Raw genomic sequence first — 14848 nt, 5'->3', positions numbered from 1 at the left:
CCCTCGGGGCCGCAGAGGGAAGCTGTCTCGTTGTCCGGCTGCCCGTCAATGACTCACACTGGTTCCTGGGCTGGGTCTTAAACGAAGTGGCTTTTTATGTAAGGATGGTGGCGTTGAGTGTCAGGGTGTGAGATTTTGAAAAGCTGGCGTTTATTGCTTATCTTTGTTTCTGCTCTTCATCCTCCACCGGCGCTAAGGGGTTTCTAAGAGGGGATCTTGGACCAGGCTTCGTTTATCTGCTCTCTTAATGCGTCTCTTGGAGGTTTTCCCGTTCATGCGGGGAGGATAAGTCAGTCAAGGAGTGGGGTGACCCCTAGAGAGGGCGCTTGGGCCCCTCGCCACTGCCCCGGCACCCCGAAGTGCCTGGGGTGGGGCGGTGAAAGCCTGAGGTTCTTCCTTGGTCTTCTGTGAGAGGCAAAAAAAAATCCACCCACTCCCCCATGGCTCCCAAGCTTTTTATTTTCCCTTCGAGGAAAGTCCTAAAGGGAGAGAGGAGAGAGGGCCCCACCAACCCTCTGATTCCTTCTGATCTTGCCTTTCAGGCCTGAAGGGTGGTGGCCCCAGTGGCGGAAGCAGTGGTGGTGCCAATGGCACCTCTTTCAGCTACACATTCCATGGAGACCCTCACGCCATGTTCGCCGAGTTCTTCGGTGGCAGGAACCCCTTTGACAACTTCTTCGGGCAGCGGAACGGGGAGGAAGGCATGGACATTGATGACCCGTTCTCCAGCTTACCCATGGGCATGGGCGGCTTCACCAACCTGAACTTTGGCCGCTCCCGTCCTGCCCAGGAGCCCACCCGCAAGAAGCAAGATCCCCCCGTCACACATGACCTCAGGGTCTCGCTTGAAGAAATCTACAGCGGCTGTACCAAGAAGATGAAAATCTCCCACAAGCGGCTGAACCCCGATGGAAAGAGCATCCGCAACGAAGACAAGATCTTGACCATCGAAGTGAAGCGGGGGTGGAAAGAAGGGACCAAAATCACCTTCCCCAAGGAAGGCGACCAGACCTCCAACAACATTCCAGCTGACATTGTCTTTGTTTTAAAGGACAAGCCACACAATATCTTTAAGAGAGATGGCTCTGATGTCATTTACCCAGCCAGGATCAGCCTTCGGGAGGTAGGGTGCTAAGTAGGATCGTCACCTGTTGGGGGGGGGGGTGGCTTTTGAGGCCATTCCATGTTTCCTTGACACATGTTTCTGAGCCCAGGGGAGATAGGGCTCTTTTTCCAGGGCTTCCCTGTGGTGACCTGGGTAGATCCAGGGACCTGGTCTTGGTGACAGGGACTTGGTGGTGCTTACCCTCATCAAACAGCGTCCGGGTGGGAGTGGAGCTTTCTAAGCTGCCTCCGTCTAACATTATCTTTTCACTCTCCCAAGGCTCTGTGTGGCTGCACAGTGAACGTGCCCACCCTGGACGGCAGGACCATCCCCGTCGTGTTCAAAGATGTCATCAGGCCTGGCATGCGGCGGAAAGTTCCTGGAGAAGGCCTCCCCCTCCCCAAAACGCCTGAGAAACGCGGGGACCTCATTATTGAGTTCGAAGTGATCTTCCCAGAAAGGATTCCCCAGACGTCAAGAACCGTCCTGGAGCAGGTTCTGCCGATATAGTCATCGGGCTTGGCCGAGGACTGACCCAGGGACCTTTCCAGAGCTCAAGGACTTCCAGACTGTTCCAGGCCCATGAGAGGGCGGGAGGGCCCAGGGAGGGCTTTCGTACTGCTGAATGTTTTCCAGAGAATATATTACAATCTTTCAAAGTCGTGCACTAGACTTAAGTGGTTTTTCGAGGGCTAGGGCGGCAGGTGGTGGGGACAGCAGGAAAAGGCATTCCAGTCTGTCCCGCTGGGTCCTGCAGCCCTCCTAGGATGGGCCCACGCCCTCCTCCAGGCCCTGCCTCTGGGCGAGAGGCAGACCCGAAGCTGGACTTGCTCGGTCTGGAGCCCCTTCGCTTGCGGACGTGACGTGGCATCAACCTGCCGTCCCGGTTCCCGGCACCTGTACACTCCTCAGATTTTGCTGTGTGATCGGTTCGTGTTTTATTCTGTATTTGTGTCCCACGTCATGCTGGTCCTCTGAAGAATCCTCTTTTCTCTTTGGCCACATCTCAGATTGAGAACTGACCTAGCCCAGTTTTGCGAAACTGCCTGGCCGGCACCCACAAGCAATACCTCTCGGCCCAGAAGGACCACGGGCGCCGGCCTCGCGTGGGGGAGTCGCACAGACGCTTCGCCCTGGAGGGCCTGGGGCCCTGGACAGAGCTGGGGGCCCTCTCGACCCCTGACTCCGAGGCCACGTGCACTCACGTAAGGGTCACGCTCTTGTCTTTTTTTTTTTTCTGTTTCTGTAAGGCAATCTTTCAGTACTCCTGGGGCTTCCCAGTGACCCAGGTAATTTTGTGTTTAACGGACTCTGGACTCTTTCAAAAGGATCTGATCCTTTTGATTTTGCACAGCCCTAGCTATAATCCCTTTTGATAAAAGGGTCTTTGCTTCTGATTACAGGAGCACTGTGGAACGTTGTTTGTAAATGTGTTTTTATAATTCTGTGTAACGTCGGCGTGCGCTCACGGGACACCAGTCCACGGCAGCTGCCGCGCTCTGTATGGGCCGTGATGGAACTCCGAAGGGACCGGGGGGCACGGGGGGGGGGGGGGGGGGGGGGGGGGGGGGGGGGGGGGGGGAGGGCACGAAGGGTCTGTTCCCTGCAGGCCAGTCTGGTGCTCAGACCTTCAGACTCATTGTAAGTTGCCACTGCCAACACAAGACCAAAGCGTGTGACTTGTCAATGTGCGGCACGACAGCATTAAAGAGCGATGCTAAACCTCAGGGGAGCGGTCCTGTGACTCTTTGAGGGCTCTGCGGGCGGGGGCGGGGGCGGGCGTCTGTCAGGGGCAGTCAGGGCAGGCGGCGGGAGTCCTCGTGGGAGGGAGAGAACCTCTCTCTCCCGGGGCTACGTGGGGAGCAGAGTGTGTCTCCATGTGGACTTGATCCAGGCATCCGAAGAGCCTGGGGGATTCCAAGCTTGTTTTGTGCAGGTGGGGGCCGAGGTCCAGCAGCTCCCCTTCCCGGGTTCCAGGTGGGGCCTGGTTGCTGGGGCCAAGGGGGGCTCAGCCACCCTCTGACCCCCCGGACGCCCCTTTCTTGCTAGAACAGGCTGAGTGTCAGGCAGGCTCTGGTCCAGCCCCTCCCCCCCGCCCCCCACCCCGAGCCGGCCCTGGAGGAGACCACTTCCTGCCCTGGCTTCCCTCGCAGGCCACTGAAGTTGCTCTTGCTTTGGAACTTTTCTAAGGAACTGACTTTATGGCGCAGTAAGTGAGCACAGAGGCCTAAACAACGGGATTGCTACTTTGTTACAAATGTCTCAAAACAACAGCGTGTTTACTGTCCAGCAAGGAGCGGCTTACAACATCACCACTGGGGGGGGGTGGGGACCGGCCCTCCAGTAGAAGTTTCTAGAGGGATGGGAGTGTTTTCAGGTCTCCTTTAAATGGAACTGCTTTAAGATTCACCAACATAAAGCCAGTCTCTCTCACGGTCGCGTTTCAAGGGCTCGGCCACACATAGCTAGTGGCAGGTGCTGGAAAGCACCAATCAGAAGGCTCGCCCCCCAACTCCGTGAGCCCAGAAGAGGACGCCATCCTGGTTGGGAAGCCACCCTGCGTGTCACAGCCACAAGCAATCTTGTCACGAGAGCTGTTTACTGAACTACCTCAGGCACCAAGATGACGTTTCCTGCCTGCCAGAACTGGCCCTGGCCTCAGTGGGGTCATAGACAACCCCCCCCCCCCGCCCAGGAATGCCATCCCTGCGCCCCGTCACCATTAGGTAGGTCCTTGCGACCTTCATGACAAAGTCCCCAACACAAGTGCGCAAAACCTCAAAGCGCACCCAGTTCTGGGAACTTCCGGAAGTCAGCCACCCGGCACAGTGGGATTCTCTCCAGGAACCTGTTCCTGGTGGAAAGACAAAAAGGACCCCAGGGGACAGCAAGCCGAGCCCTCCGACACTGCACGGTCTTGTCGCCGGGGACTGGCCCATGTGTGTGTCCAGAGGTGGTCTGGGTGTCCTCCAGCAGACCCCCGTCACTTCCTTGGCTTCCCTCTAGGGGACTTGTTCTACCCTTCCACGCGGACTCTGAGCACCTTCCAGAACTTCCATGTCCGTGCACGTGGACTCCTCCCATAACCCACCGGCCCGGGGGGCGCCTTCACAGTACAAAACTGCGGGTCCAGCCTGCGGGCAGCAGAGTCCCCTCCCTCCCCGGGACCAGCAGTCCCCTTCGCTGCTGACCCTGTACAGACCAGCCGCGACATCACCAGAGCTTTCCCTTTAGAAAAAAGAAGAAAAAGACTTTTGTGCGTGTGCATTCTCTCGAGAGGCTGTTCGCAGACGCATGACTCCGAAAGTTTCCGTTTGTTTTTGGCTATGTAGTCACAGTACAGAACTCACAATGGGACAGAGTGAAAATCCTCCTCCCCACCCTGCTATTCAAGTCCACCCCCAGGAACGCCCCCCAGTTCTCAGGTACCTTCCCTGAGGCGCTGCACGGGTCAATTTTTCTTCTTTTCACACAAATGGCATATACTGTACGCTCTGCGTTTCCCCCTCACGTACGGCGGAAATAAGGAGCTTCCTCATCCGTGTGATTGTGCAGCCGCGTTCTGCCAGGACTACCTCGCTGGGTGTGAAGATTCAGATCAGTGTGGGGTGGCCCCCACCTCTCCCCTCGCATTGTTCTTGCTTTCCGATTCGAGTCCTAGCACAACCACTTGCTAGCTGTGTGACCTTGGTCAGTGACTTAGCCTCTCTGTGCCTCAGTTTCTTCAACTGTAAAATGGGTATAATAATAGTACCTTTTCTAGGATTGTAAGGGTTTTCGGAAATGGAGATACACACCCACAGGCACAAGCCAGGGCCCAGCATAGGATAAGCACTGTATGAGGGGTGCCTGGGTGGCTCAGTCGGGTGTCAGACTTTGGCTCAGGTCATGATCTCACGGTTCGTGAGTTCAAGCCCCACACTGGGCTCACTCGCTGCTGTCAGTGAGGAATCTGCTTCAGATCCTCTGCCCTACTTTCTCTGCCCTTCCCCCACTTGCTCTCTAAACATTAAAAATAAGAAGACAAAAAGGATAAGCACTGTGTGTCAGTAACTATGTGAAGGTTTCTTATTTGACAGCTGGAAACCCCAAAAGTCTGGGGGTGAGTGCTCTCAGTTGAGCACCAGGAACCCACTTCCCAGGGGATCCCCTGAGGCATTCAGCTCGCCCTGAGCAAGCTACACCTGAAGCAGGCCCACTCCTATGCAATCTCATGACAACAGCGCACTTGGAAGATGCAGAGGACCAGGTCCCAGAGCCCCCGGCTCGCATCCCAGCCCTGTCACTCTCCTGTGTGTCCCTGGGCACGGGGCTTTACCGCTCTGAGTCTCAGCGGCCTCCTTAAAAAAAAAACCAATACAAATGAGGCAGAGACTTCATAGCGTTCTAAGTGAAAAGTGGGCAAGTTAATGCATCAAGGAAGCAGAGAACATGAAGTTGTGAGCTTGGCTTCTGTGCACACTCAGGGTGCTGAGTTCAAGTTCACTGCATTCCCATGAGAAAATGACAAAACCTCTCAAAGCCTGTTTCCTCCCTTGCAAAACAGGGAGATCCCGGCTAGCTCTCCCTTCTCACTGCCCCCAAGCTAAACCTCAGCTGACCCCTGAGAAGGTCTCTGGGCCACACACAGGCCTGGCACCGGGCAAGTGTGCAGTTAACACGAGCAAAGATTTCTAAAGCACTTAGTTGACAGCCTGTCCTGGGTCATCTTTTCTAAATTTTCTTTCTTTCTTTCTTTTAAGTAAGCTCTACATTCAACATTAAGCTTGAACTCACAGCCCAGAAGATCATGAGTCGCACGCTCTACTGACTGAGCCAGCCGGGTGCCCCATGTCCCACATCTTAAATATTATTATTATTATTTATTATTGAGGTACACAGCATAGCACCTGACACGCAATAAGTATCGTTCATACAACCAACATTTATTGACCACCTACTGTGGACCCAGCCTCTGTGCTTAAACCTAGGGACACAACAGTGAACAAAACTGGCAAAAATTCCTGCCCTTGGCAGAGCTACGGGTTGAGTTGGGGGAGAAAGAAAATAAGGATAAATAAATAAAACATCTAATGTACCAGATAGTGGGGAGAGTGATGCAGAACCTAAAACACGGGGGTAGAGAGTTTGGGGGTTAGCGAACGCCTCCTCGAAAAGGTGATATTTAAGCGAAGACTTGAAGGAGGTAACTTCTTCAGGTGGATTCAGAGGGAAGGGTGTTCCAGACAGAGGAAGCAGCCTGTGCAAAGGCCCTGAGGCAGGAGTGTGCTTGAGATACCCAAGGAGCAGCCAGGAGCCCAGTGAGGCAGAGAAAGTGAGAGGTGAGTGGGACAGAGCGAGGGCAAGGGGGGTGCCAGACCTGCTGAGCCACTGGGAGGACTTCGCGTTTCCTCTGAGTGAGGTAGGAACTTGCAAGCATTTTGGTTTTGCTTTGTCTTAATTTTCCTCCTTTGGGGTAGGGGGTGGGGAGTGTCATTTGATTGTGTAACTTCAAGTTCCTGAGACAGATCATCGGCCTCTTGAAACGTCAACGCACCAAACTTTCGTCTGAAAATAGCACATTGCAAACAGTAAGTATCTATGTTTTCTATTAAAATCTAGTCCTTAAAGTACATGCCCTCATGTTCCCTCCCACAGACCTGCCAGTGCTTTCCTGGTCTGCTGATCCCACACTTGCCTGAGGAGGGCTGGAGCTGGAGCGTCTGAGTTCTGACTTCTCAAACTATGACTTTTCGGCCAGACATCTTCCCTTTGTCAGGAAGGGGGAGAGACAACCCCAGGAAAGATCCACGAGCCACCCCTCAACCCACAGAACCACCCTGGTTTCCTCGAGGTCACAAACCAGGCCCTAACAATCTGTCCATCGCCAGTGCTCAGAGCAGTCAGCAGTGCCTGGCCAGGAACTCCCCCCTGAGTGTTTGTCGAGTGAGTAATTGAGTGACAAACAGATTCAGACAACAGGACTGGCCACCTCTCCCCTGTGACCATTCATGTTAGGGCGTGTGCAGAGGAAGGACAATCCCGCCTGGGGTCTGCTGCTAGCGGTGCCCCCTGGGAGGGTCCCCCATGGCCCCACTTCATGCTGGTAGAAGTAGATGTCCCCTTGGGCTCCAGGAAAGCCCTTCTTTCCTGGGATCCTTTTCCTACTTCATGAATCATGGCTTAGTCATTGGGTACAGTCCCTAAGTGCCAGGTCAACGCTAAGCTCTCGAGACTCGGTGACCCTGCGGGGGCGGGGGGGTGGGGGGAGGGGAGGGTCTTCAGGAACCTCACCATCTCAGAAGCACAAACCTAACCAAAACAGAAGCGTTCGGTTCCCGGGACTGCCTAACAACGTCCCACGGACCAAGTGGCTGGAAACAACAGTAAGTCATTCTCTCACAGTGCAGGAGGCCAACAGCGTGAAACCAAGGTGTGAGCAAGGTTCGTCCCTTCCGGAGGCTCTGAGGAGGAATCTATCCCGTGCCTCTCTGCCCCAGTCTCCGTGCCCCCCTCACAGGGCCCTCCTCCCCCTGCCCGTCTCTGGGTCCTCCCTTCTGGGTCCTCTCTTCTGTCTTTCATGAGGACACTTGCTGGATTGAGGGCCCACCCTAATCCAGGCTGATCTCATCTCAAGATCCTTAACTTAATTACCCCTGCAAAGACCCTTATTCCAAATTAGGTCATACTGACAGTTTCAGAGACATGGACCTATTTTGGGGAGGCCGCCATTCAGCCCATTACACTGGGCAAGGCACTTCTGGTGGTGGCCGGAGAGCTTGGAGGGAAGAGGTCTGGGCCTGGGGGCACAGGGCACAGGCTAGGGGGACGGGGACTTTGTCAGAGCTGGAGGATGGGCCATGGGAGCCGAAGCGCCCCCCCCCCCCCCAGCCTTGAGTCTCAGGCACAGTAGGGGTGTGGGCGGACAAAGGCTGGGCTGAGAAGCCTGAGGCCTCAGCTGAGGCCTGGGGCGCCTGGGACAGATAGGTGAGAGGTGGGCGGGGCCTGGCCGGGGTGAGGCAGGCCAGGTGCCAGGGCACTGCCAGGGCAGGCCTCCGTGCCTGAGGCAGAGGGAAGCCTGCTGTGAGTCTGAGTCAGGAGGGACATGGCCTGGTTTGCCTTTGCCGGAAGTCCAAGGTCCTGGGTGTTCTGTCTCACTGGGGGGCCAGCGTTCCTTTGGAAGGTATTGGTGGACATCAACGTGGCCGGGCCTGACTCCAGATGGACGATTCAGCAAAGGGTGTTTTGTGGGCAGCTGGCCTTCTGGTGGGGGGTCTTCAGCGGAGGGGCAGGTCCTGATTTACGAGCTCACTGGCGCCCTCTGGTGGTTGCTGGGGTTGCAGGCCTGGGAATGGAGAGAGGAAGGAGCTGGGAGATGCCCAGAGGTCAGCAGCCCGGGAGCAGGGCGAGGCAGGGGCCACCGCGGTGGTGGGGAATTACCAGAGTTGCGTTTCAGAAACGGTGCTGCCCTGCTTCCGGGTTCTATCAAGACTTCCTAGGAGCCAGCAGCAAAAGGCAGGTGGTCGCGGGAAGTCTGAGAGACCTGGGGCCAGAGGAACCCGCCTGGTACGGGCCACCTCCTTTGCTTCCCCTCCAGGCCCGTCCCACGGAAACCACCCCTGCCAGGCTGATAGGGGGACCCCTAGCACAGGCCACAAAGAGCCAGCCGATCAAACTCGGAGATCACTGTGGCCAGGGCATCTGCCCTCCTGGGTCCTCCCTGTCCCCCAGGGCCCGGAGTCAGGCCCCACCCACCCAGAGGGGCGTGTCTTGGTATTGAAAGTACATGCCTAAGAGTGACTGTTCAACTCTGAGCTGGTGGCTCCCCCTCTCTGGGCCTCAGTCTCCTCCTCTGTAGAATAGGGGCGATATCGAGCGGGATTATTCGTGAAAAGCAGACAGCACAGGTCCTGGTTCATAATAAGAGCTTAATAAAGGTGTCTATTCCGATCATGTTTCTATGATGAGATCCTGTGTTTATTCATCTCTGTGACTTCAACACAGTTTCACAACAGCAGCTGAGGCTCATTGAGCATTTACTCTCTGCCCAACGCGACCGGAGGCACTTGCCCCAGAAGAGCTCACTTTATTCTAATATAATTATAGTAACTTTAGGACACGGGTCCTATTGTTATTCCCATTTTACAGAGGAGGAGACTGAGGCACACAGGGCGAAGGGGGTTGCCCAGGGTCCCACAGCTGGGGAGCAGTACAGGTGATGGAGAAAAAGAGAAGACCATGTACCCCACAACCTAAGCTGGACTAGAGATGGAATAAAAGACACGGGCAAAGCAAAACCACAGAACGAATAGAAGAAAATCTAGAAGAAAGACTTCGCAATTTAAGAGAAGAGAACAAACCACAAGCACATAGGGCCTGTTGTATTGCAGCTCAGAATTTTCTTCCACGGAAGGATCATCACATGGCAGAATGGGAGACTATGTCTGCAGCGCCTGATTCTGTCCCCACCTCACAGGGCTGGCAGGAGAGCTAAATGGCTCCGTAAATGTGAAGTTCTAAGAACAGTGCCCAGCAGGTAGGGAGCATTATCTAAACATTATCTATCATTATAAAGCTGTCAAGTACTTAATAATTCAGTGCTACCCAGTAGTAGGGCATAAAAGCACATGTGTCATTTTAATGTTTATTTATGTTGAGAGAGGGAGGGACAGAATACATGCAAGTGGCAGAGGGGCAGTGGGAAAAGAAAGCATCTTAAACAGGCTCCTCACTGTCATCACAGAGCCGGACTCGGGGTTCAGGCCATGCGATCATGATCTGGGCCGAAATCTAGTCAGACGCTTAACCGACTGAGCCACCCAGGCAGTCATGTAATTTTAATTTTTTTAATGTCTTTTTTTATTTGTGAGAGACAGAGAGAGTTCAGTGCGAGCAGGGGAGGGGCCGAGAGAAAGGGAGACAGAATCCGAAGCAGCCTCCAGGCTCTGAGCTGTCAGCACAGAGCCCGACGTGGGGCTTGAACCCACGAACCATGAGATCATGCATGACCTGAGCCGAAGTTGGACACTTAACCGACTGAGCCACTCAGGCACCCCAAATTTTAAATTGTCTAGTAGGCACATTAAAATAGTAAAAAGGGGGCACCTGGGTGGCTCAGTCGGTTAAGCATCCAACCTCAGCTCAGGTCATGATCTCATCGTTCGCGAGTTTGAGCCTCACATTGGGATCTGTGCTGACCTCTCTCTGGGGGACCTGCTTTGGAGTCTGAGTCTCCCTTTCTCTGCCCCTCTCCCCCTCATGCTCTGTCTCTCTCTCTCTCTAAAAAATAAACATTAAACAATTTTTTAAAATAGTAAAAAGAAACATGTGACAGTAATTTGCGTAGTACATTTTATGTAGCTCAACACAGCCACGTTATTATTATATTATAACATGTAGTCAGAATAAAAATGAATTAATGAGATGTGATATTTTACATCTTCTTTTCCTTGTGCTAAGTTTTAGAAATCTGGGGTGTATTTCATACTTACGGCACATCTCAATTTGTATTTGCCATATTTCAAGTGCCCGTAACTACGTGTGGAGAGTGGAGATTTCATGTAGGACACAGCAGATTGGACAGTGCAGGGTTTGACTCTATGAGGATCACATGCAAATCAACAAGTAAAAGCAACCCAAGTGCAAACAGGGCAAGGAGTATGAACAGGCAATTTACAGAAGAAGGGACACTGAAGGTGATCAAGCAAATGAAGAGATGCTCGGAGCGATTCGAAGTCAGGAAAATGTGAAAGATAGCAATGTGACGTCACTGGACTTTGACACAGAGTGGCAAAAACCAGAAGCTGGAAAAGGCTAACAGCTGGCGGAGATGTGGGTTCGTGGGACCTTCTGCACTGCCAGGGGAGGTGACTGCGGGTCACTCAGGAGGCCACGTAGCAATGGATTGTGCCCTGTGATACGGCATCTCTGCAGCCTGGTCTCTCTCCGAGGGAGTTTCCCAGCAGGTCTCTGAGGAGACATGTCCAGGGCTGCAGTGCCAGGAGCTGGAGGCTACCTGATGTCCATCCCCGGGGGACAGAGTCATAAGACGTGAGGGATGCATCTGTGGGGCATTGAGGAGAAACAAGAAGAAAACAGATTCAAGAGATTGGCAATGCAGATGGATACTAAGTCCCACTGCAAACAATACAGTGCTACCTGAAAAGGAAAGTAAGAGGCCAACTATAACAGAACACGCATGTAAACCGAGGCACATTTTCAAGGAAACACAAAAACAGAAAGGTGCACATTAAGCCCACGGCTGTGTTGCACCAGAGACAGGAGGAAATTGGGGGGTATTTATCCCTGTTAATTTGGAAAAAAAATTTTTTTTAAGGATGAAGAAAAGGCGGTATCCTTTCTTTCTATGTTTATTTATTTTTGAGAGAGAGAGAGAGAGAGAGAGAGAGAGAGAGAGAGAGAGAGAGAGAGAGAGAATCTGAAGCAGGCTCCAGGCTCTGAGCTGAGCCCAATGCGGGGCTTGAACCCACGAACCATAAGATCATGACCTGAGCCAGAGTCGGACACCTAACCGATTGAGCCACTCAGGCGCCCCGGAAATTTTCAAAAGTACAGAAAACTCACAAGAAACGGTCAGTTAAGCATCTGATGTTTGGTTTCAGCTCAGAGCATGATCTCGAGGTTCGTGAGTTCAAGCCCCCAGTTAGGTTCTGCACTGACAGTGAGGAGCCTGCTTGGGATCCTCTCTCTCCCTCTCTTTCTTTCTGCCCCTTCCCTGCTCCTGCTCGCTCTTTTGCTCTCTCTCAAAATAAATATGCTTAAAAAAAAAAAAAAAGAGGGGCGCCTGAGCGACTCAGTTGGTTAAGGGTCCGACTTCAGCTCAGGTCATGATCTTGTGGCTCGTGAGTTCAAGCCCCGAGTCAGGCTCTGCACTGACAGCTCAAAACCTGGAGCCTGCTTCAGATCCTGTGTCTCCCTGTCTCTTTGCTCCTCCCCCACTCATTCTCTGACTCTCAAAAATAAACAAACATTTAAAAAGAAGACTCACAAGAACAGTAAAATGAGTACCCATATACCTACTACTCTTCTGACTTCAGCGACAATTGTTAATATTTTGTCACATTTGCTCACGCTGTCTCTCTCCTTCTCTATATTAATACTAATGTATACCATATTATGATGTTGTATATAAAATATATACACATATGGTTTTTTTCTGAGCTATTTGACAGTTGCAACCATCACAGATTTACCACTAAATACTTCAGCATGTTTCTCCCACAAAGAACATTCTCTTATCTAATCACAGTGCAAAGCTCTCATTCAGGAAATTCAAAATGAATATGATATTATCTAATATCCACCGCACAATCAAATATCCTGATGGTCCCAGGAATATCTTTCATAGCTGTTTCACCCTTTTCTTTTTGAAAATTTTATCAAGGATCCAATCAAGGATTATACATGAATTTGGGCTGTCATCGCTCTGTTTCCTTCAGTCTAGAGCTGTTCCTGAGCATTTCATTCATTCATTCAGTCAGTCAGTCAATTAATGGATTGATTTTCCCTTTCATGGCATAGATCTGTTTGAAGAATCCAGGCACTTTTGGTTTTTATTTTTTGGTTTGCGGTTTCTTGCTTGTTTATTTGTTTGTCAGCCGAATGTCCCTTAATCGGGAAGTACCTGGTTGTGTCCTCCTGATTAGATTCAAGTGAAACACTTTGGGCAGGACCAGGTACTTTGCAGGTGATTCTCTGTCCTTCCCAGTACACCGCATCAAGAGAGGCATATGAGGTCAGCCTGTCCCATCCCCAGTGATGTTAATTTTGATCATTTCATTAAAGTGGTGACTGCCAAGTTTCTCCACGGTGCTTTTCCTGAGGCATCTTTTTCCCACTGTAATTAACAAGTAATTTGTGGGCTGGTCCTTTGAGACCGTGTGAATATCTACTTCCCTCACTGAGGAGCCTCCCCTGAATTAATTATTCCTCTGCTGGCTGCAAAATGGGGATTGTCTCACTCAACCTTTCCTTCTGCCTGTATTACCTGGCTCTCCGGATGTTTCCCTCCCAAAGGGGCAGAGGTAGCACTCAAGTCTAAGGGCCTCAGCAGCTGAGCCTCCCAGCCTCTTGAGCTATTAAATTGGGTAAAGAGGTGGCCAGCTCTGTGCCCTTGGACACTCCCCACGCCCCTCCCTGGCCACTTCCTCATCAGTCAACAGGTGGATTCTGCTGAGGACTCTGGTGTCCCCGTGGCCCCACACACTGTCCTCTGCTGGAGCATAGGGGGCAGCTCAGATGCCAGTCACAAGCAGTGCAGTGGGTACTGTCCCACAGAGGACACTGGCCCAGCCACAACAACTGATCACTCGGTGACGATGGCAGAGGTCAGCAGAACAGGAAGAGAAGGACAATAGTCCTTGTGCCTGTTGCCATGGCGGTGGCAGTGTTTGCCAGTGGGTGGGGCCAGTCTAAGCCCAGGACCCACTCTCCTTTTTCCCTTCGCCCCTCTGCAGGCCCTGGCAGGGCCGGGGTGTGCACCCTGGGGACTGCAGAGACCCAGTGCTTAAAGAAGCTTGAGCAGAGTTGCAGCCATTAGAGGCCTCCAAGAACTACAATTCCCAGAACACACAGCAAGCGCCTGGTCCAGCCCCAACTGCCCCAGCTGCAGGCTTTCAAGTAGAACAAGGAAATCTCACCTGTCCCGGGAACTCTGCGTCCTGGTCTACAAGAGGTGAGTTTGTGTCTGTGTGCCTTGGACCTCCTCCTGCCTGAGAAGGCTCAGTTACAAGCCAAAGCTGGCAATGAGATTCACACACATGTGTGCTGATACACGGCTTGCTCTGCGCCAATTTCAGGACCCGGGCATGGGTGGGGAGCACCGAGATGGAGGAGACAACCTCATGAAAGAGCGGAGGTTTGGACTGTTTGGGCACCCTTTATAATCCAGCACATAGTATGTGCTCAGTACATATTCGCTGGCCTAACCAACAAGCGGACAGTCCATCCAGATGTCCTTGTCTTCCCTTCCATTATACCATTTCACCTAGTTTTGCTAGCTCCTAGGATACTGCACCATCCTAAAGTGTGCTGTATCTCTCTGTCCGGCCTCCAGGCCTTTTGCACGCGCTCTTTCTTCTACCAGAAGCACATTCAGGTTACTTGTTGGTGTATCCGTACAGATAGGACAGAGCCTGGCACGGAGCGGGAGCACATTAAATATTTGACGAGTGAATGAATGAAAGAATGAATGCCCTTGTCCATTGTACATTCCAGGAAGCAGGGACACTCGGGACCCTCCCTATTCATCTCGATCCTTCGCCCGCTCGCCGGTCTGGAATGAATGCATCCCTTTTATCCGCTCCGAGGACGGCCGGGCTGGGGCAGGGACAGGGGCAGGCCGGGAGGAGGAGGGGATGGGGACTGCCCTGGGCCCCCTCCCAGGTCTCCTAAAGGGTCAGCCTTTCCGGACGTGGGGAGTTTACCTCTCTGCGAAACTCAGCCTCGGTCACCTGACGACCAGCACCCCCCCCCCCCGACTCCCGCCCTTTACCACCCAGGACACCCCAGACCGATACTCAGCCAACAGCACGTGGTCCAGGGGCCCCAGCTTCCCATTGGTTGCTCTTCTCTTTCCTTCCCGCGATTGGCAGGGGCCCCGCCTCAGGTCCCCCCTCCGCGCCCTGCGGTGGTACAGCCTGCCGTGGCTTAGGCGGGGTGGGAAGGTCCACTGCTTCGGGGCGCGGGGGGGAGTAGGGAAGAGCCGGGCGAGGCGGAGGGATCCTTGTGGAATGTTTCCGTCGG

The 14848-nt window shown here is 53.1% G+C and overlaps 1 protein-coding gene and 2 long non-coding RNA genes across 3 annotated transcripts in view; 1 reads left to right on the top strand and 2 right to left on the bottom strand.

The window, feature by feature from the left end:
* The window catches only part of DNAJB1 (DnaJ heat shock protein family (Hsp40) member B1), a 3563-nt gene extending 731 nt beyond the window's left edge, over positions 1-2832 (top strand). The window contains exons 2-3 of the mRNA XM_029917282.1: positions 543-1123; positions 1385-2832. Coding sequence (XP_029773142.1) covers positions 543-1123; positions 1385-1615 — 812 coding nt within the window. The 3' untranslated portion in view covers positions 1616-2832. The remainder of the gene's footprint in view (positions 1-542; positions 1124-1384) is intronic.
* A 3177-nt stretch (positions 2833-6009) lies between these two features.
* On the bottom strand, positions 6010-7338 carry LOC115274147. Its single transcript, XR_003901113.1, has 2 exons — positions 6745-7338; positions 6010-6652 (listed from the first exon to the last, which is right to left on the bottom strand). It is a non-coding gene; the product is annotated as an uncharacterized LOC115274147 (long non-coding RNA).
* Positions 7339-10739: 3401 nt separating this feature from the next.
* On the bottom strand, positions 10740-14566 carry LOC115274146. The gene is made up of 2 exons (XR_003901112.1): positions 13744-14566; positions 10740-11147 (listed from the first exon to the last, which is right to left on the bottom strand). It is a non-coding gene; the product is annotated as an uncharacterized LOC115274146 (long non-coding RNA).
* Positions 14567-14848: the final 282 nt, after the last annotated feature.

Source organism: Suricata suricatta, chromosome 12, assembly GCF_006229205.1.
Source record: "Suricata suricatta isolate VVHF042 chromosome 12, meerkat_22Aug2017_6uvM2_HiC, whole genome shotgun sequence".
Classification (NCBI taxonomy): domain Eukaryota; kingdom Metazoa; phylum Chordata; class Mammalia; order Carnivora; family Herpestidae; genus Suricata; species Suricata suricatta.
This window is presented reverse-complemented; position numbering and strand designations above follow the sequence as displayed.